This window comes from Thunnus albacares, chromosome 11 (assembly GCF_914725855.1).
Source record: "Thunnus albacares chromosome 11, fThuAlb1.1, whole genome shotgun sequence".
In the NCBI taxonomy this organism is placed as follows: Eukaryota; Metazoa; Chordata; class Actinopteri; order Scombriformes; family Scombridae; genus Thunnus; species Thunnus albacares.
The window spans coordinates 27,786,368-27,809,671 of NC_058116.1; the positions used below are offsets into that span (position 1 = coordinate 27,786,368).

Here is a 23,304-nt window from a genome sequence, read left to right on the forward strand (position 1 = left end):
TAAGAGCTTTTACTTAACCAGGTTGTCATTTGTCACTAGTTTGCATGAGAAGCTATTAAGTTCATTAAAAGGATTAAACAGCAATAAATAAATACATTCAAGGACAGATTAGTGGATATCATTAAGCTTGGGGCAGAGATGTTTTACAAATACTTTTACTGCTCTAAATAATTCAGTCAGATGGCAGCGATGGGAAACAGTGCCACATACAAATTCAACACAATACAATACAGTATGTGCCAGGTCATGCACACAATCATATCACATTGAATAAGATTTTTCCTGTGAACAAAAGTTGACTTGACAAGGTCCGGATGCAGAGAACCTTACCTAACAACAGCAACTACCCTTAAAAGTTATTTCAATGTATATTACTCATCTATGACAGTTGATGTTTGTCACATCGTCATGTTTTATTCTAAGAAACACAATACAGCTGAGTCAAGTCAAAGCAAACACTAAAAATACGAGGATCGCTGCGAGTAGGACCACAGTTATTAATAATTTGGTCAATGGTGACGTCTTCAGATGTCTTGTTTCGTCAAACCAACAGTCCAAAAATCACAGATATTCAGTTTACCATCACATATAACAAAAGGAAAACATTAGATCACATATGAAACCAGATAATTTCTGCATTTCTCTTTAAAAAAAAAATGACTAAAACAATTATCAAAACAGTTGAAAATTTCTTTATCTGGATCCCCATCAGCTTCCACAAAGTGGTCGCTGGTCTTCCTGGGGTCAACACAACAACAACAACAGCAACAATATAAAATCATACTGATCAATAAAGCAAGAAAATGCAGCAATCACTGCAGCTCTAGTTGCAAAAAGGTGCAGGAGTGTGAACAATTGCAATGAAAATGTAGACCACAAAACTTTCTCTTGTCACTTATTGGCTGACGGGTGACAGACAGTGCATCTTTGCAGAGGTTGAGCTATTTCATTGTTCTAATTACTTTCACCTTGTATCTGCATCACTGACCCACCCCAACGCTACAAGCCTCATTCCTTAATTGAAGTACATAGAGTTTCAAATGCATTTCTCGCTCCTGAGTAATGTGTCTCTTTCAATGAGGCTGTCGGTTAAATCATTACGATGGCCAGTACAGCATCTGGTGTGAGGTTCTTAACTGTAGTTTATTTATTTGGACCATGTAGAGTTATATTAAATATTTCTTTATGTCCTCTTGACTGATACCAACAATGACTTGTTGTATCGTCTGATGGAGAGAAAGTGAAGTCAGGTTTGGGAGGAAAAGTATTTAATAAGAAGTCAATCTTACATCCCAACACGATACATACTTTGTTTTGGGATGGACGACACATTATCACACCACTGTCATATTATACGTGAGTTTGTTTGCCACACAGGAACAGGTAACAGGAATCAGTCTTGGTCATTGGTGCATGTCTGCAGATGTCATCAAGTCCAGCATGATAAGTGCAAAATGAAATGTAAAGCTAACGGAGTATGAATTCAAAAGCAGTAAATTAACTATTTTGAAAGGACCCTGTCCATTAGGGTTTTACTCTCTCCGTTTTATAAACCGTCAGCATCAGCACCGGTAATTTCAGTGGTAAATGTCTGACTGTAAAAGCCCCTCAATACATCTTGAAACTGAGAGGTGTGAATGATTTAATCATTTATACACACTGCACTTCCTTTTTTCTAAGCAGAACACACTCGTTCAGGGTATTTCTTGACAACAGATGCGTTTAATTCGAGGCCAATCGAAAAACAGGCTGGCTGGAAGTCGACTGGTTTTACAGAAGACAGTAAGAACGAAACGAAAGCCAACGTCGCTCATTGCTCTGCATTGCTCTTCTTTCATCCAGCCGCTCCGCTCTGCTTCCTCCGTCTGCAGTCTGTTGCACTTGTAATAAAGATGATTAGAAACCCGTTTACGTGTATGCATGGCAGGAACATCTGCAGGAGAAATCTACCTGAGGAAACCAGGTTTCTCTCATCAACTACCTTGATTAGCTTTCTTGTTTACATGACATGTGAGAAATCATCTTACAGGTGAAAGCCAAATGTAACCCGGTTACTAAGTGCATGTAAACTCACTGAATGTGTGAAAATGCTGTAACAATTAAGTGTTTAAAAGTTGGCTCAACATTCTTTACAGAAAATAATTACTCACCTGACATTACCTGAGTTCACCTCCACCCACCTGGTCTATTTAACATATGCCAAGACAAATATTGCCTCACACACACACACACAAAACATGTCAGTCTGGCGTTTAAACTGAAACTAATTCTTGAAACTATCTTCTCGCGGTCAAATTACACCACAATACGAGTATCTGTAAGCACTGGAAACCCTGGACAGTGTTGTTCCTGTGAGTTTATTTATATTGTAGCTGCCTCTAGTCAGAAACATTCACCTAACTAGGCCAAAAGACAGAACTGGACGTCTTTTTTTTTTTTTTTCCCCTTCCATTATGGCTATTTATAATGACCTACATGGACTCGGGTTCTATCAAAACTGTTCTAATTCAGCCCAATTTCAATGGGGTGACTCTTCCTCCTGAGAGTAAATGAGCTAGTTCATTGTGAAAGTGGATGCTCTGACAAAGATTTATTATTTGGGTACAACCTTTGACATGGTTTAAAGTCTGACAAAAGTAGAAAAAAAACAAAGATAAACGTTGAAGGGAAGGTTGTTTTCAAACATATTGTGCAAAGGTGGATTATGTAACACAGTGTATGTTCTCCTTCCTCTTAACATGTAAATTTACAAAGCGAGAGCTATGAGATGAAGCCAAAATTCACACAGTCAGACCTACTTTTATATTACAAACTTGTAAATCCTGCTACAATCTACTTTATTGGATTTTAAAAACATATAAACCAATGCTCGTCCTTCCTTAAACCTGCATTAACTGATCTTTTGGGCAGCAACACTGACCTATCATCACCTTTTAAGTTGATATGTTGAACTTGTTAGCAAATAGTTGCTTATTTCCACATCCAGCAGTTACAGAACAACATTTGGAGTCGTGTTTGTGTCCACCTGGTGAATGTAAGTCCAATATTCACTCTTTTAGCTCTTGTTTTTGTTCTCTACCAACTCCTGAGGGAAATATCTGGCTCTTTAGCTGCTAAATGCTCCACTATGTTTCACCAGCTAGTCTACAGCTAACTGTGTCTGTTTGTCGTTTGGTGTTGAGCGGGTAGTGTACAGTGGCTTTTTAGAGCTTTTTTTTCTCTGAAAACAGCCCAAAATGACACTATGAGAGCACTGAGAGTGAACCAGAACAGTAAAGTTGCAGCCAGACAGATAAACAATGAGCTGAAACTCACCATAAAGCTCTGTAAAGCTGAGGGGAGCTGCAGAGTCATTTGATGCATTTTTATTATGAAAAATATAAAAAATATTAATTGTAGCCTTTTTTTAAGCCACTATATGATTAAATTTCCTCTTGAAAACCTCATGACAGAATTATTTGAAAGATGCTTTTTTTTTTTTTGTTTTTAAACTGCGCTTGTGTGCAACATAGTGAGGTGACTGCAGACGACAGATGTATTGGCCTGGTTCCTATCAAACTGATCACGTCACTACTGACAATCTCTAAGGGCACAAAGTTTTTCCAGTGCCACAGTGACTGAATGCCAGTCTGGTCTGGTCCTGTCTCCGGAGAGAGAGAGCTGAGTTCCCACGCCCTGAATGCCAGTCTCTTCAGCAACCAAAATGGACGGGTATTTTAATGACCATAAGAGCTGACAGGCGGGACAAAGAGAGCACACAGAAATAACTTCTGATTTCTGACCAGCTGGGAGGTTTGACTCGCGCTTAAAAATGAGGTGGAACCATTAAGTGGATTCACACACACACATATTACTTATTATCCAGTTGAGGGTGGTGATGATGACTAACTGAAAAAAAAAAAAAAAACTTGTTTCCTCTTTGCAAAATCTTATAAACCTCCCAGATGTTGCCTAAAAGGGTGTGGCTGCTACAGAGCTCGGCTCATTCTATAGTCACAGACATGAGTCAGCTGAACGGACCTCGTTTCCTCACAGAGAGCAGGAACGGATAAATAAGCCCTTGTTTCCAAAAAACCATTAAAAAATCTTGCAAAAAAAAAGTTCATAGTTTGCACACGGAGCAATGAAAATGAAAAAAAACAACACAAAAGCAAAATAAAACAGAAATAACACTGTTGTCAGTATTTCATTATAATCAAAAAATGCATTATGTAGATTTCATTTAAGCAAACAATTCTTTATTTTGTAAAAAGTAAATTGACAAAACAATCACAATCTATATAACACTGTATTTATTAGCGGATGGAGTTTGCTCAGTTGTCATGGAGACGGCTTTGTTGACATGTGAGTAGCTGTTATAATTTCATCAGAAGCACCTCTAAAGACTTCTCCTCCACACTGGCTTTAAAGGTTAAAAATGAAAGTTCATTCTTGACTTTGGAAAATATTAGTTTGACAAAAAAAATTCCAACTAAAAAAAAGTTCACTTTTTTCCCCCCAACAGCAATAATAAGCCAGTAAGAGGACGTTGAGCTGGAATACTTTTGTGAAATCACTCGATTTTTAATTATTTAAGTCGATGTCTGCTGGATGAGCCAAATCTGGCCAAATAATATATCAATATACAGCATGCCAGAAGAGCCAGAAAATCACTAAAAAAAAAACAATCAACAGTGGCATATTTCCTTCTCAGTATCAGGAAGATTCAAGACAGAGCAGGATTGATAGCCATCCTCTCGTCATTTAGACTAAAAAGACCATCTGTATGTGATAAATCACTCAGGAATTTGTGGTTGGGCTATTCTATTCATAATCTACAGCCCCTTCCAGACATGCACCCGGTCTACGTTAATCTGCTGGTGATTTAACACGTCTGTTTGACGTCTAAATAATAAGGACTCTGGTCATTTTTATATTAAAGTCACGACTGAAATCTTACGAGGTCGAATCTGGAACATTTCTGGAACAGTTTCAACACAAGTCTGAAGTGAATGCTGTCAGGCTGCAGCGGCACGAGGTCAAACACGCAGAGAGAGAGAAGAATGTCATTTCACCTTCTTACATTACTGTAAATTTAATATCTCTAATGCACAAGATTGGTTTAATAAACTAGGAAACACTGTGAAAGTGTCAATATTAAAGGCCTTGAGGAGATCGATTTTCTCATATCGGATCAGTCTGTATTGAATTTGCATTAACACCAACTGTTGAATACATTAAAACCCACAAAGCAACATGTTTTACATAAATAGTTCAATGCATGTGCATGTTGGACTTTATGAAACATCAGAATTCACTCTCTAATATTGTTAAATGATGAAATGAAGCAGTGGTGAGCATCTCTCACACTCACAATTGTCATTAAATATTCAACAGCCAAATAAGTTTTAAAATCTATCAGTAAAAAAAAAAAAATGGCTTCATACTTGCTGTCATAACATTTTAACTCAGAGCTCTCTCTCTCTCTCTCTCTCTCTCTCTCTCTCTCTCTAGGTGCCAAATATTGTGCAAACAAGACATTTCTGTTTAACATGTCATGTCTGAATAAACACATGTCAAAATGACACATCACTTTAAAAGATAGCTCATGTATTAAACATGAATATTATATCAGCATTTCTTACTGATCCTTTCTAAAGTGACAGTTGTACAGTTACAAGCATTCACACCTGGACGCTGCCCAGTACAACCAGTCTGATCTGTTCAGCTTCACTAGAGCAGTTGGGGGATTAGTGCCTTGCTCAAAAGGTACCTCGTTGGTAGTAATTAGGGATAAAGTGGACTATTTTGTTTATAATTGAATGTACCTGATGTTCAACCTCCTGCCTCCATTCTAACATACTGTTCACATACTGGTCAAAACTTTTAGAACATCCTCATTTTTCCAGTTTTTATTTAAATGTAAGCAGTTCAAGTCCAGAATGACCTGAAGGCCTTTTCATACTTTCCGTGTTCAACGGACAGCTGAGTACTTGCACTCGTTTCCATTCATCCTTTTTTTCGGAGGTCCATGGACAGAGACACGTTCCACACGTGAGCACTAGTAAACAGAGTTTTAAACTCCAGTCTGTGAGTAATACAAACTGCTGTGCAGTGTTTCTCTCATCAGCCTTTAAACAAAATAATCTGTTACTCCAACCAGACTTGCTGATCATATTTCATTGCCTCACAGGCACTTTAAACAACACCCACAACAACACAGCCCCTTGTATTGTTTTACACTGGACTGTTTTCAGTCTGAGTGCAGCTGGGGAGTTCCTGTTTGTTACTGAACAACAACAACAAGGAAAAGTTGAAAAAAAAAAAAAAAGTGACAGCTTGATGAGAACAGGAGAACAGTACATACATACAGTGGACAAGACAGGTGTTCCTGTTCTAACTCATGTTACTCACAGATGTGCTTGCTAAGTGTAAGTCTGTGTGGTCACAAAGTTTCAGCTGCACGCAGACGTCTGCAGGGGGCCTGCGCAGACCCTCGCAGACATGGACGGATGACGACATCGATGTCATGCAGACCAACGGGGACCCTCGCGCCCATGCAGATGCAGAAAATATAAATTGACTTTTAAATGTTGCAAAGTACGCAGTAAACTGCCAGATGTTAAACCAAAAACAGAAAAATAATGTAAATTTCTGTTATAAATAAGGGATTTTCAGGGATCAAGGGATTAGTTAACAATTCCCAGCTTTTCTGCAGCAACGGATGTAAATTAAGCCCTGAAAGTTGATCCAAACAATTCCTACAAGTGTCCTTCTGTTGATTACTTACAAACCCTCTGTCTGTATAAAACAGAGGAGGAAGCCTGATGGTCTGGGTTCATTCTGCTGGATCCAGAACTACCTCAGAATAAAAAGAACAAGACGGTGGGCATCATATCATGGAATGGCGAGCACAGTCACTGTGCAGGTTTGGGATGAACTGGACAGAAGGGTGATATGTTCATTTCAATAAAAACTGGAGAAATCGAGGTGTTTTGACTGGTACTGCATAAGTTGCATGACATAGATCATGATTAATAGCGAGTTACATTCATGATGTGCCCTCAACTGCCGCTGTCCTTCTGCCTGCTTCCACTCACACAGTCATTGCAAGTCAACCTCAGGCTGCACTACAAACACGTGGAACAGCTGTAGAGCTTTCAGTCTTGCAAACAAACTGGTTAGCAACTGTGCGGGCTACTTCAGGCCAGGATTAAAATAAATAGTATGCTTCAGACATTTCTAAAAATACAACAAGGGAGGCAGCTGTGTTTGAACAGTGAAGAAATGCGATGCAACCAGCAAAAAACTATACGTTCAAGTTTCCCTCAAACTTTTAAGATCCTCCTGAGATCCAGACATGGAAGAATCAACAAAACATCTGTGTAATCTGCAGTGACAGCACATTAATATTAACACAATCAAGACAGTAAACTACGGAAACTATGAAATCAATCATTCAATTAACAAGCATGACACTGGACTTTATTCCTCAGGAAGCTTTGTGCCTGTGATGTAAAGTATGTGAGCGTCTGAGAAAGAAATATTTCAGTTACCCACATGTTTCCTATTGCTTATATACTCGTTTCCTTGTGGAAGTAATATGAAGCTTCTTGTAGCCTGAACACGGTGCTTCAGGCAGCAGCAGTTTATGTTGCAACTCCCACTGCTACTAAAGCATCATGGGAGTAAGCAATACCTTACAGGAAGTTACGCAAGGAGCTCGCACAGCACAGCGAATAACAGGAGATCGGTTGCAGAGAGGAATTTGTATGACATGTTTATTTCCAAAAGATGATTTATTTCTTCATGCTACTGTCATGGCGTCACACGCATTAGAACAAATACAGTTTACTCCTTGCCTCCGGGTGTAGGGGAGGGTTATACGCCTCGCTCACTGGCTCACTGACAGGGTTTGGTAAAGCGATATTGTGACTTCAAGAGGCACCCCGCTGATTTTACAGTTTATTTTAGTGATCACAGGAGGTAGTACTTAGACTATAAAAAAAAAGCATAATGTCTTCTGTGACTCTGAAAGAGCTTTCTAAAGTCTGAGGAAAATAGCAGCCCCACAACACTCCTCCTCTCTGTTCACTATACTGGCTCCACATTACTGAGCAGCTCGCATCCACTCAGAGACTCTGGTGCTGCTCCTTCCTACCTCCGAACCCGTGGTCAAACCCTACACTCTGCTGTGACCGCGATGTCACTCTGCAGACGTTGTGGTTGCTCATCTCAGTCAGTGATCTTCTCTGTTCTGACCCTGCAGTGATGAACTCCCCCACTGAAGTCAGGCCCATCTTTAACGTCAGGCTGAAAGCTCGCCCTCTCAGACACCCCCTGCTAGTATTTTACCTCCATCTAATTTGCATTTGCACCATTTTAGCTGTTTGTTTGCAAGGGTTGCATGACATCTAGCTCTTGTCTTGAGTCTGAATGCACTTATTGAAAGTTTCTTGGTATTGCAGGGATAATTGTATAACCATTCTGTATTTGCGGGTGGTTGCAGATGGCTGTATGCATGTCCTATGGCATGTTATTATGGACTTAGCAGACCTGAATATCTGTTTCACGACGACTACATATTTTTCCTAAAAAAAATTCCCTTAATCTGGCATGTCCATATTACTGCCACTTGAGAAGCTGAGCTTGTGCCGAGAGGCCGGAGAGCTGAGCGTCAGGAGAAGGGAAATGAAAAAGTATCTAAAACAACAAAAAAGAAAAAATATAGAATCTAAAAGAAGTTCAACAGACTATAAAGTGTTGGTTTAAAACACAACAGCATCAGGCTAAAAATGAAAAGCTTGACCATCACTGCTTTGCCACCAAATATCGTTAAGTGCATCGCCAACCTTCAGTGTACCTGATTTGATAGATTGTAATACCTGCGCTCGACTCCCACCCAGCCCCACCCCCCCATCCCCACTGTTCCCTAAGCTTTGGAAGAAACTCCGCCATGGTGAATAAACAGGAAGGAGTTTGTGATAACAATCATGCATGGGCTGTGCACGTAATGATGTCATCAAGAGGAAGCCAACACACACACACAGCCTCCACTTCCTTTTAAGGAGACATGAGTCAGCCGAGCAAAGGCGAACTGAAGCCGATGGTTTGTGTATATATACACACACACACACACACACACACATATCAGGAAATACACAAGTGATTGTTTGGGCCATTAATGTTTGTTTAAGCACTTCATGGTATAATGGGTGTTCACTGGAAAATGTCACTCTGCTTCGGCCAAATTCTGGGTGGCACAGCTGTTTCATTAATTTCAATGAAGTGGAGAAAACTCTGAATGTCTTGTTTAGAAGTGCAGCTCATTAAACATTTTAATTAAAGTGTTTTGGACACAGTTACAAAACATTTACTGTTTATTCATAGCGCATACTTTATGAACTGTTGGCTGTCATTGTAGAAATGTGTGTTGCTTGTTCCCCTGCATTACAGATGAACTTGGCTGTGACTCCACGAGGAACTCTGGATTTTCTGGCTCATGACTGTAAGTATGAAAAAGGGGATTGTGCGGTGGGCTTCCCCTTCCTCGCCGTCGAGCTCCAGACTAATCCGCTCTTAATACTTAATTCTCTTCAAAGCTTCACTGAGCTTCTGACAGCCACCCAGCACACAACCTGGCAACTTAATCTCCCAGTTTAAATTGTTTTCTCGAACTCGCGCAGACAAAATAGACCGTCGACAGACACCTGAGGAGCCGCCGACGTGGACTGGGCGCCGCCGGTGGAGGATTATGGATCTGCTATTGATAGCTAAAGCGAAATATTACAGAAATCATACGAGTTATGTGATTTATGTGAAAACACATATCTGTCCCATTTTTCTTCTGGTAAATAAGAAATGTCATCATCTTATCAACCTTTTAGTCTCTGTGCAGTAAATTCTGGCTAATTCTGATAACATCATATCTGTGAAAAGTCAATCCTTCTATCTTTAAGTCAAAGGCAAAACGACAGCAAGTACACAGAGTTCCTGAACTAGTGTCACACAACTGTCGTCTCTTATAATGTGATGTTGTGTGAATCTCTGTTGCCGAAACATTTCCTTCGATTGGCTTTTCTTGGGAGTCAATTATCTATGTTTGGTGCTTGTGTTGTGATATTTCTTCATGTTAGACAGTGAACTTATCAAAAATAAGTCTGGGACTTTATCACTCTGTCCTTGACAAAGTCTGATATGATGTATTTTAAATTAGATTGAAGTGTTGTCGATACTGTCAAAAAGGTTCCTGCACAGACATACTGTAGCTTGTAACGGTTCATGTATTTGTACCAAACTGTTTGGTGCAGGACGTTTGGTTTGGTTTGCTCTGTAACCCAAACAATTACTGTCAAAATCTGCTTTGCCAACCCAACCGGTCAAAGCAGATGGCCGCCCACCAAGAGCCAGGTTCTGCTTGAGGTTTCTACCCGTTAAAGGGGAGTTTTTCCTTACCGCTGTCACCAAGTGCTGCTCATGGGGGAATTGTTGGGTCTCTGTAAATTAAAGAGTACAGTCTAGACTGCTCTATGTGAAAAGTGCCCTGAGATGACTTTTGTTGTGATTTGGCACTATATAAATAAAAAATGATTGATCGATTGATTGATTGATTGATTGAAAATAGTTTAATAATCCACTTACTCTGACATGTGGCGCAACAATTTTAATGCTTTAGTTCACCTGGAACGTTTTGGCAGCGTACCACTTAGCTGTAGCGTGCTAATGGATGTATGCTTGGCCAAGTTATCCCGTTTACCCTGGTTACCCTGGTTACCCATGCTCATGTAGCGTCACTGCCGTCAGAGTGACAAATGAGAGACCCGCGTTGGACGATCCTCCTATGACACTGACCGAGTGCAACAGTATTATTAAAATATGCTCGTTATCTCCGTATTTAAACGATATCATGTCTCCTCGTCCCCCTCTCCTCTCTGCAACAGTCGGTTTTTCACTTTTTGAGCGAAGCCGTTCAGAACGACTATAAACACATTTGATTTCTGACGTGGACAAACAAAACACGTCATAAGAACCAGTTCTGAGAGGCTATAAATCATCACAGCTGTCAGCATGTGTCCCAACGCCTTACAGGAAACAGAAAGGTTGTTTTCTTTTTCCAGTGCGGCACAATGAACAGCTGTCAGCAGTTTTCACATCACAAACAATGAACAACAGCATCAGAACACCAGTTTTGCAGGTAAAACATGAGACTCATGATGGTAAATGTCTCGATTTTTACATAAATCTAATCTATATCATGTTATCGGCAGTGTTCAAAGATGTTTCTATGTGAAGAGAAGTGTGTATGAGTACTAAATAACCTTGATTGTAATCTGTTTTCCAGAAAGACACAGTTTGTTTTGACTCTCCAACACATGGAAGACATTTAGGAAGATAATTCTTCAGCTAATAGTCAATATTTATCAAGGTGCTGTCAAGTTAAATTTAACAACATTCACAGGCCAACTATGTGCTTACGAACAGACTCAGCTGGAAATAAACTATAACTGGGTGTGATCTTTGGGTGTAATTCATACCAGGACTGAACTTCACCAGAAGCTTCCAGGAAAGTCAGTTTGTTTCAGGCTAAATTCCAGGACTGTAATCATTACGGTGATAATCAATACCTGACACCAAACCGAGGAGAAAACACTGTGGCACACTGTGCTTCAAGATAAACAACTATAAACGCTGATGGCTAAAAGCCTAAAAACAGTTCTCTAGTGGACCAAAAATCTTAGAAACAGTCTTTTGTTGTTATTATTGACTTATTTATGACTTAATTATGGTTCAACTTTATTTTTATTTAGTGTGTTTCTTTGCTGTTTATGAGAGGGACCTTATCATATACCCACTAATCTGTTCTTCAGTGAGTCAGTGTCAGTTTGCAACCTAGAAAAAACTGTTTATGGTTATATGTATGTGTATGAATCTACTAGAAGCTAATGTTAGTAGTGGTTAGTGGTTACAAACTATTTAGCATTAGCACTGGTTAAATTGGCAAATGGCTGGCAAGTGGGTTTGCTATCAAAACCCAACAGTCTGTTCAGGTTTAAGACATTATCAACAAACAACTTACAGATTCCTATTGAACAAATCTTATTTGTACTATAGAGAGCCAAAGTAAAACTAAAGATTCTGCTCCAGAAGTAATCAAACTCCATTCAAAATCCCACTGTCGTGTGTAACTACGCTAATAACTAAAAATCCAGCCTCTGAACAGAACCTTCCTCAACAGTATGTCATGTCACTTGCTTTGTATGTTTAGACAAGGATAGTAGTCTTTTAAAAAATGATTTAATATCGTTGTTTATTCAATATTTATCTTTTTAGCAGCCTTTAACAAACACCATTTCCCATAAGCCCTAGATGTTTGCAGGCTAAACATCACCGCTCGACAGAGGAGGAGCGTTGAGAGGTCACAGCTAGCTCAGACATGTCTGTAATAACAGCAGGCCAGAGAAGAGCGAACGCTGTAGAGGTTTGTAGACAGTAGAGATTACAAATAGAAAGTTGACTGCAGCTCCAAATTAATCGTTTAATTTTGTTAAAATCCTGAAGGTTTCAACTTCTGAGAGCAGCTGCTGGAGTGGATAACGAATCGTCTTCGAATATGAAAAGTAAACTCCAGGAACGTGCTTCATTTTTCCAGAAATACTGATGAAAGAGTTACAGAAGCTGGTGGAACAGAAGTTAACCCGGACATAATGTCATGACATAATGTCTCTCTACTTACATTTACTTGCTCCTCTACATAAATAACCAACACTTAAATCAAAGTAATCACTTTCATGTAGTTATGTTGCTAAAATTTGATCACAGACACATAAAACTTAATGTCAATATTGGAATCAAATTTGGCTGTGTGGAGATTTGTGGTTCAACTACTCAATCTCCTGAGTATTATATAAAAATACATGCACATACTAAAAGTTACTGTAAGGAGCTTTAAGGAAAACAAAACCCACCAATGGAGTGTCTGATATATGTAGGAGACTGAAAATGATTGCGGGTTTATGTAAGGAAATTGGATTGTAGGTAATTCCGGTTTTAAAAGGCCCAAAGCAAGCTCAAATATGGACTAGCACATATGGACTAACATACAGAAGTAGATGAACAAGCTGAAATCCCCTGAGGCAAGATCTAGCATGTGGGGATTTGATTAATCCTTTTTTACCAAATTGTCCTCTTGTCCTCAGAGCTTTATGAGTAACTGATTGGTAAATAATCACCAAAACCAGAAGCTGCGGTTGGATATTTTCAGCTGACTGATTCAATAAACGTGGATAGATATTTCTCCTGGAACCAAAACAAACAAGTGATGAAAGTGATTGTGAGGTTAGAAAACCTGCTGCGATAGTGTTGATAGTACACACTTATCATCTTAACTGCCTATTTTTACATTCCTTGCTTGCATTAAATATTTAAGCTGTAGTACAGCTGGGACCTGAACTCATCATGCAGATCTTTATCACTGGATGTTCACTGGATTCCCGGCATTAACTGCGTCTTATATATCACTCATGATAATACCAGTGTAAATCTTAATGCCATATAAATGTGTCATATCAAGTTATTTATGGTGTTGTGACGTGTTGACATGACTATGACCAGTAGGGCTGCAATTAATATTTATTTTCATTATCAATTAATCTACCAATTGTTTTCCCAGTGATTTGATTAACCATTTAGTTTATGGAACGTTCAAAAAATTGTGGAAAAATCTAAATTCACAATTTCTAAAAAGGCCACAGTGACGTCTTCAGTTGTCTTATGTTGTCTAACAGTCCAAAACCTTGAGATATTCCATTCACTGTCATATATGACAAAGAAAAACAGCAAATCATCACATTTGAGAGGCTGGTACCAGAAATGTTTTGCTTCAAAAATGACTAAAAATGATAATTCAATTATATTCAATGGTAGAAGATTAATATTGATCAACTAACTGATTTATCATTGCAGTTTAATGTACAGTAGCGCCACAAATGGTTGAAAGTGAATATAACATTGCTGCTGCCTTCACTGTGGAGTAAGTTTTAAAAACTTCAGTTACGTGGACGTGCGACCCTTAAGAGAAAAAGCACTAAATCCTAATTACATTGACCAGGTGGCCTCCAGGTCTGATTCAGCTCAGGTGACAAAGGCTGATCAATCATAACATTGTACATTCACACTGTGGTAATTAATCAGAACAGCACGCCAGCAAACAGCCTCTTCAGTCACAGTCAGGTGAGGATTTGTGAGGAAAAAGTCACCGCATAAAAAGGACAAGTCAAGGTCTCCACATCCACATGACGTACATTGTGTCATCTGCCCATGTCTGCCAAGGTCCACATGCATCCCTGTTAAATTTATTGATGCATGGACTGTACCACTAAGTGATGACACATCATTTTCTTTTTCTAGTGTGCATAGAAGTGTGTGTGCATCCACGTCCATATTGAGGTATGAACAGAGCTGACAGCTGCTGGTAAGATACCAAGCTGAAGTTAGTTTGATAATCAGCAGCTGGACATGTTTCACCCAGTAAGGTCTGTATTGAGTTGAAGTTCATTTAAAGTTCATTAATTAGCTGGACTCCTGACTACTATCAGTATAACAAGTCTATTTACATCAGTGACTCTGATCAGTGCACAGAGCAAACGCTCTGCTCTTCCAAAGTATCTGACTCACCGTTTGTCACACAGACTGAATACAGGAGCTGATGCTATAAATCTGACCACATCAGCTGAAATCATCTGTAGACAATTTCGATAAATCATCAAAAACAGAAAGAAAGCAACACAAAACCCTTGATATATTGTGATATAAGGCCATATCACCCACTCCTATCTAGTGGGCGTTGTCTAGAGTTGTTGGTCATAAATTGCTGATGGTTCTTTATCTTTAAAAAGGTGGAATGGATGAGCCACTAGCTACTATGTTTCTCCACACTAAGAGATTTTTTATAGAAATATTTTCTAAAATAAATAAATAAATAAATCCACAAATCTAATAAAGTTCAAAAACAGCGTAACTCATGCAGGCTTTCAGTGTGGGTTGAGGTTGCTGTTGATAGTCACTGGTGAAGTTTAAAGATCGTCCACCAACACAGGTGGGTTTAGTTTTGTCTGATTACACTTTCTCTCAGGACAGTGTTTCTTTATTGACATGTCCCTGACTCTGTTAAGATTTGTTGCAGGACAGGACCAGTAGGCCTTTTTCACATTAGACATTTTGATTTGTGACAGTAGGAAAAGCACAGAAGTTACGAATAACGCCAAAAATGTCCCAATAAGTCATGACGGTGTGATAGTGAACCAGCAAGCATAACACCAAACTGAAGCAGCTAAATGAAATTCAGCCATCATTCATTTTATTATTAAGCTTTTCCTATTGTGACATGTTAAAATATCTTCTGTGAAAAAGACCTATTACGCCTTTATTTTCCTAATTAGTACAGGAAGTTTTGTGACCTCATTCCTTAGTTCTAACCCTAACCATAACCCTAACCCATCAACCTGAGCAGAGGTCTGATAAGCCAGGACCATATTAATCAATGACTCTAATGAATCTTCTGCTGATAGTTTGGTTTGATTAAATATTTACAGAATCAATAATTCTTTGAAAATTATGTCCTTGACCACCTCCAGGACTGGATTTTACCGAGTGGGATGACATAATAATACTCTTGCATTCATGGAAGCCTCAACTAAATACCATCCACCACTAAAAAAACAACAGAACAATGTGATTTGGCTCGACTGCATATTCATGAATATTCCACAATTAATCTCTATAATGTCGTCACAGCCCTGGCACACTTTTTCACATTACAATCCATTTAAGAGTAATGAAGGCCGACAACAGCGTGCCGTCCTCACTGATACCAATCAGTGTTTACAGGTGGATTCGGATTGTTTGACAGAAGAAGGGAACCAACTCCCTAAAATACAGAATTACTAACACTCTGGTATTCAGAGCTGGCATTCTTTCCTGCTGTGTGGTCTTCTGCTGTTTGGTTCGAGCTTAGTCAGGTTTACAGTGCCGACACTTCTTCTCTGAACCCTGTGGTAGTGGGAGGAGAGGAGAAAAGAACAGCAACATAACACTAATGGACTGTTTCCACAACCTAATACAGAAGCTAAAACCACCACCAGCATCATCAAACATCTGCTCCATACAGACTAACTTTATACAACAATGACTATCAAGTCCACACAGAAACTTTCCACATTTTCATGCCGGCAGGATGAACAGTTGGCGAGCCACATCCTCCTCCTACATCCCCATCCCCCACCCTTAGACCCGATCTAAAATTGGGGTGCAGCAACAGCTGATCTTTCAGGACCGTCTATTTTTAAAACTCTTTTGCAGAACAGGCCAACTCATCAGGGCTGACATACCATCCTGTCAGAAGAGTGCCAGTGAGGGACTTGACCCCTCTGCTACTTAAAGGAACAGACTTTCTCTTTGGTGAACAGACGTGATGTGACAGAAAACAGGCCACAATGACGGTCTTGTTGTTGGAATTGTGCCTAACTACCACAAGAAACAGATGAGGATTCACTCATCGAAGAGAATCTCCTGTTTGGATGTTGTGTGTCTCTGCTGCTGCTGCTGCTGCTGTTGACTGAATGACTGTGCAGGTCAAACTCCTCGTCTCCTCAAAACCTCAGCCGTCGACATTCTTGCCACTGCAAGTAGACTGCAGATAGTTCAACAAGAAACGATTACCAGCAACAGGAATGTGCAACCTCAGACACACTACTGCAGTGTAAATAGTCAGCTAAGCAGTGCAGGGAAGATAACATTCAATCTGTGTAGGGTTTGGCACTGGCACAAGGGCCACTCACAGCTAGGGAAATGATGACTATAGTGTGTGAGTGTGTTTGTCAGTTAAGAGTGACATGCAAATTTGCTGAAACATCCGGGGTTGGGTTAGCAAAGACCCAACTTCCTCTCTACTTTGTCGCAGCGGCCCTGAATCAGGGCGATGGCTACAATGGCAGAGTTCAGGTTTTATGTTCTTAAATTTGGCAGCAGGATCATCATCCTTTCATTTTAAAAAATGCATTCTCAACAGGAAATAAATAGCACACTTTATGTTCCTGTCCATATTCCATAAATATAAATGATTACATCCTCAGAGACAGATGCACAGTGCTGCTTCCTATCATTAAATGTCAGGTTTTTGCATCGTGTTGTAGACGGTTGGTATTTTCCTTTGAAATAAAACTCATAAATATTGATTTTCAGCCTGTGTTTCACACCTCAAGTGCACAATTGTAGACAAAACCTTGCAAGGCTTCACACTTCAAACACAGCCACTTAAGTCCTGAAGACACACTAGACATTATTCCTACCACAAAACATCAATTTATCCTCCACTAGTCTCATTATAATAAAGAGATTAGAAAGCTGGAAACAGTGTAAACGTGTCAAAACACGACTCCAGCACCTGTTAGAAACAATTGCTGCCAACAACTCCAGTCCTGCATTATTGAGGGGTAGCACGACCATTCCTGCAGGTTAGCACATGAAAGGCTTTTTATTAAGTTCAGTAAACCATTTTAAAATCAGCTGCAGGTCACATTTACAAGAGCTGCCGCTGCACAGTGTTTCATGCAGTTTAAAAACACAGATAGATATTTCTGGAAAGAACAGTAAACAATATAATGTAGAAGTGCAAAAACTACATTATAGAAATGTTTTGGCACCTTTGATATACAGTTTTTTGACTGATACATCAGTTTAGGTTATTATCCAGCTGGGTCATCACATCTACACCAATTATATTTATTTACACCATCTACTACTAATAGTAATCAGCTCCTACTTAATTTAAAGGACTATTCTTTTTCAGTTTATCATATTTTTGCTCATCAAATAAAAATTGTGTACACTTCTACACCAACATCTATGTATTATTTTGTCATCCTGATTTTTTCCATATTGTCATTTTGCTATTTTGCACCACTCTGTACACACAACAGCTATTTCCTGTCTGTCTGTCCTGACAGACAGATAACTCCTCTGTTGCTCCTCTTGAGGTTTCTTCCATTTCTTTCACTGTGAAATGACTTTTTGGGGGGGGAGTTTTTTCCCTTTAGAATAGAGGACGTCTTATCTTGTAAAGCAGATTGTCTTTTCCCTTGAGTCATGTTTGTGATTTGTGATACTGAACCACATAAAAACAGATGACTTGACAGCAATAACCGTGTTTATTCTGTGTAATTGTCACTTATAACGATACTCTTCCTCTCTAGCTTTTGTATTAAATGCATCAACCAGGAAGAGTTTATATATTACCAGTTGGGCTGCAACTAACGGTTATCGATTCATTTCTTGATTAATCATAAATCATTAGGTCTATTAAATGTCATAAATTGTGGTAAATGCAAGTCACAAGTTCCAAGAGTCCAGTTCAGTTTACCATCATATAGTACAAGTAAGCCATAAATTATAACATTTAAGGAGCTGAAACCTATGATTATTTGCCATTACTGTTTGAAAATTGCTTCAACGATTATCAAATTGTCGATTAATTTTCTGAAGTACAGCAGCAGACTATGTTTAATTATTGTCAATTTTTATATTGTATTGACATTAACTGAAACCATTTTTGCTGCCAGGAAGGCTGCAGGAAGTTAATCTTAAACTTAATAGTGTACTTTGGTGTAACCTATCAATGGCTCACTGTTAATGATCACTCCATGGAAGTGATGAAGTTTTGAAGTTTACATAGTCATAAATTCTGAGCACCTTCCTTTTTCATCAAAACACAAAACTGTGGATAAATTATGATTCGAGACATGAAAGCAGGAAACTTGAAGTCAATGAATATCAGAAATTGTCTCTAACAACAAAAACTATAGAGGCAAACTGTGAAGAAGCACATCTCCCAGTATGTAGGTTTTGGGGTCAAATATTACCAGTTGTGGAAGAAGTATTCGGATCATTTATTTAAGTAAAACTACAAAAGTATTAGCAGCAACCTAGGGGTCGGGCCCCTCCAAAGGGTCAGCAGATAAATCTGAGGGGTTGTGAGATGATTAATGGGAGAGAAAAGAAGAAAAAACAAAGTTCTGATACACTGATGGGTTTTCAGTTTTTGGACTTTTTCTCTAATCTTTCATTTTTGGTGAAATATTGGATCATTTGAACAATTAGTGAAATTAAACCAAGTGAGAAGGTTAGATGCAAAAAATCACTATTTGGTGGAGCTGTTAACAACTCATAGACATGTGAAATGTGACCCTGACTACACACTGCTTCTTGTAATATGTCAAAAGCCAAAAAGGTCGGAAACTACTGGTTTAAAGGTCCAGTGTGTAGAATATGGTGGCATCTAGCAGAACGGACTTGCCAGAAATGGAATATAATATTTATATGTTTTAATTAGTGTATAATCACCTGAAAATAAAAATCATTGTGTTTTCGTTACCTTAGAATGACCCCTTCATATCTACATAAGGAGTGGGTCCTCATCCATGGAGCCCGCCATGTTGCGCCGCCATGTTTCTACAGTAGCCCAGAATAGACAAACCAAACACTAGCGCTAGAGAGGGCTTTTAGCGTTTTTCGTGAGTTTCGCAACCACCGTAGGTTCTCTTACATAGTTAAGTGGAGGGGTATTCCTCATCACTAGATGCCACTAAATCCTACACACTGCACCTTTAATCTTTAACAATATGTTGTATTTTAAAAGCTTGTTATATTATCCATTGTGTCAAATCCTCATCTGAAAAGTAACTAAAGCTGTCAAATAAATGTAGAGGAGTAGAAAGTACAATATTTCCCCCTGAAATGTAGTGGAGTGGAAGTGTTAAGCATAAAAATTAAGCATTAAATAGAAATACTCAAGTACAAGTACCTCAAAATTATACTTAAGTGTAGTACTTGAGCACTTAGTTACTCTCAACCATTGTATGATACACAGAGCTGAGGAGGAAGACCAGTCCATGAGTTTTTACACAGCATACAAATTCTCCACTCACCTCTCTCGCTATCAGATTTAGGGCATCGTCCTCTGCCGTCGACCTCTCCTTCTTGGTGGATCTTTTCCGTCCTGTGCCCTGGGTCCCCATGTTTTTTAATCAAACACTCAAATGTCAATAAACTCACACTTGTGGTCCAACTGTGCACCGAATAATCCACACAGAGCTGTAGTTAGTGGCTCTCATGTGTCGCTGAGATGTAGATTCACAGACGAGGAGATGAAGTAAACCCGTGGCTGGTGAGTCTCACAGCATGGCTCATTGTCATACATCCGTCTTCACACTTCTTCCTGTGTTTCTGAAACGACGCAAATGTCTCAAACTGCCAGCGAGCACGTGTGTTTCTGACGCGTTTACTGGCAAATTCACTCACAACCGTCCACTGCGTTTGTTAATCCCCGGAAATTAAACAAACACTGAACTAAGAATAAAAAAAAAACAATATTAACTTTAACTAAACCCTGTAAAAACGTCTTATACTGCTCTGGTGTTGAATGGCAGCAGTGTAACTCCACCAACTGACGGAGTAACAGTAACAGACTCGAACCTGTCACACTGACGAACTTCAAAGCCTGTACTCAATCATGCCGCCTTCACGGGATGTCGGATATATGGATTTCAATCAGTGCGTGGAATACTATGTGAGAGTGGGGGAGTCCCGGTACGGTGGGCGGTACAGACGGAGAAGGCATACATCAGCCACTGGATCCAAGTAGCATAAAGATACAAGAACAAGCGCGTTTTTTTATTGGTCTATTTGTTTGTTCTGTGATCGAAGGACTGTTTAAAAGTATATTATGCAGGATTTACAAAAGTTATCCCGCTCAATCATCACAATGACCCACTAGAAGTGTGTGGTGGTGTGTTTATCTACAGAGACCCTGCCCTCTGCCTGTATTTTCTTATTTTCTTATTATTTTGCTGTGTTTCGGGATGTTTCTGTGGGTGTGTAGGCCACAGCCAATAACAGGGTGTGAGGCCGGGACTCTCTATCTCCGTCTCTCTTTTTCTCCACTCTGCTCTCTGTCTCTGTGTCATGGACGTATAGAGAGCTTCAGGTATGTGTGTCTGCTTGATCAAGGGCGGGGCTGAGCTACACACACACACAGACCAGAGAGGCCACAGTGGACAGGATGAAGCTCTGCATTAAATCCCACAATCTCCCAAATCTCACATAAAATCCAGTGATGCGGCAAAACACCAAAAAATCCTGCATAGTGTGCCTTTAAGGACTTTTAATGACTTTTTTTCCCTTGAAGATAAATTCATCAATTTAGCAGCTATTCTCAGTTAGAATATATTTTACATATTTTTGTATTGTAAATTCTATTGTAAATTTCTAAATAAAGGACTTTTAATTTGTATATAGTATGAATTAGTACATGTTCACATGTCACATTTTTTATGGGACATTTAAATATGCTTTCAGTAGCATTCACATGCTGTAAATGCTTCAACTGCAATATATATTATTTATTGTGTTATTATGAAAACAATCAAAGATTTCAATGGTTATATAGAAATAAACCTTACTGTGTAGATACATTTGAAATGATGAGGCCCATTCCCGAGACCATACCCCTAAAATTTCATTTTGAGATTTTCATGGGGTCCAAGCTGTCAGTTAAGGAGTCCCAGACCCCTGAGACCCCCTGTATGTCGCACACTCCTTACAGTAGTATCACAGGTTATAGACCAGTGGTAGGCAAATAAAAAACATATGTCCCCTAAACGAAGCTGAAGTTTTCTCTTTTATAAATTGCATCAAATCTTTTACATGACTCTTCATAAATAAATGGAAGGTAACAATGTAAACACAAGGCACATGTAGCCTAAATCCCAGTAAATATGAGCTTGTAATCTGCCCCCAAATAAACAGTGCTGAAAAAATCTGGCCCATAGTTGAACCTAATTGCTGACCCCTGTTATAGGCTATTGATAATATAAAAGCAAAAAAAAATCATATGGTACCTTAATAAGAGGAATGTTAGTGGGAGGAAATCTTTACGTTGAAAGGTAAAAGTTGTTTTTGCTGTATTGTGTGTGCTGTATTAAATCCTATCTTGCACATTTTTTTTATAGCTTTTGACAGTTACATTTATTTTAATCACAAAAGTCAGTGGCTGTGGGAACTTTTTTAGTGTGGTTTCTACAGGAAATGAGTCAAGTAATAACTAAAATAGACCTATTTACAAGTCTAAATTTTACAACACCACATGCTACCATCTGCTGTTCTTTGTAGTCTTAAAATGTCCTTTAGCCTGTAGCCAGTGGTGGAAAGTAACTAAGTACATTTAGTCAAGTACTGTACTGAAGTAGAATCTTGAGGTACTTTATACTTCCACTCCACCACATTTCAAAGAGAAATATTGTACTTTCTACTCCACTACATTTATGTGACAGCTTTAGTTACTTTTCAGATGAAGATTTGACACAATGGATAATATAACAAGCTTTTAAAATACAACACATTGTTAAAGACGAAACCAGTGGTTTCCAACCTTTTTGTCTTTTGACGTCTTACAAAAAGCAGTGTGTAGTCGGGGTCACATTTCACATGTCTATGAGTTGTTAACAGCTCCACCAAACAGTGATTTTCCCCTCTAAACTTCTCACATGCTTTCATTTCAATAAATCAAAGATTAGAGAAAAAGTCCAAAAACTGAAAACAGATTTGTGTATCACAACTTTTCTTCCTTCTTCTCCCATTGATGATCTCAACCCCTAGGTTGGGAACCACTGGACTAAACTAGCTAACTGTATATAAAGTAGTTGAAACTAGCTCCACCTCCAGCAGCTACAACAGTAACATGCTGCTCTAACACTGATGCTTCAGTATTAATAATCTAATGATGTCATATATAATAATATATCAGTCAGAGGGACCAAACCACTACTTTTACTACAATACTTAAACTACATCAAGCTCATAATACTTGTACTTACTTGTATTCGTATGTAATGTACTTTTACTTATGTAGTATTATTCATGCAGATCTTTGACTTGTAATGGAGTATTTTCACATTGCTTATTGGTACTTTTACTTAAGTAAAGGGTCTTAAAACTTTTTCCACCACTGCCTGCAGCTACATGACAGTTGCACATATTTTGTTTTATACTGCAAGGAAAGAGGAGTAAATGAATGAGTGTTATCTGCTTCTCTTAACTTCTAAATCACACCCTCAGAAAGTTTTCCCACCACAATATTTCAGACTCTAGGTAAGGCACTAAGTATCAGGCGTTTACACGCAGCACTTGAATGCAGCATCAACCTCTGGACAGGGACTCCATACATGTTCAGGGGTTCAGTTTCAGACAGAAACCACAGCTCCCGCATGGGCTATC

The 23,304-nt window shown here is 39.0% G+C and overlaps 1 protein-coding gene across 17 annotated transcripts in view; it reads right to left on the reverse strand.

Annotated features, from left to right (window-relative positions):
• lrrfip1a (leucine rich repeat (in FLII) interacting protein 1a) overlaps positions 1-20,551 on the reverse strand; it is a 54,927-nt gene extending 34,376 nt beyond the window's left edge. For 7 of the 17 annotated variants that reach the window (XM_044364823.1, XM_044364822.1, XM_044364818.1 and 4 more), the window contains exon 1: positions 19,959-20,549. In XM_044364823.1, the coding sequence (XP_044220758.1) occupies positions 19,959-20,048 (90 nt within the window). In that variant the 5' untranslated portion in view covers positions 20,049-20,549. Of the gene's footprint in view, positions 1-19,958 lie in introns of all 17 variants that reach the window. The other 10 variants (XM_044364832.1, XM_044364831.1, XM_044364830.1 and 7 more) reach the window with 4 other exon arrangements.
• Positions 20,552-23,304: the final 2,753 nt, after the last annotated feature.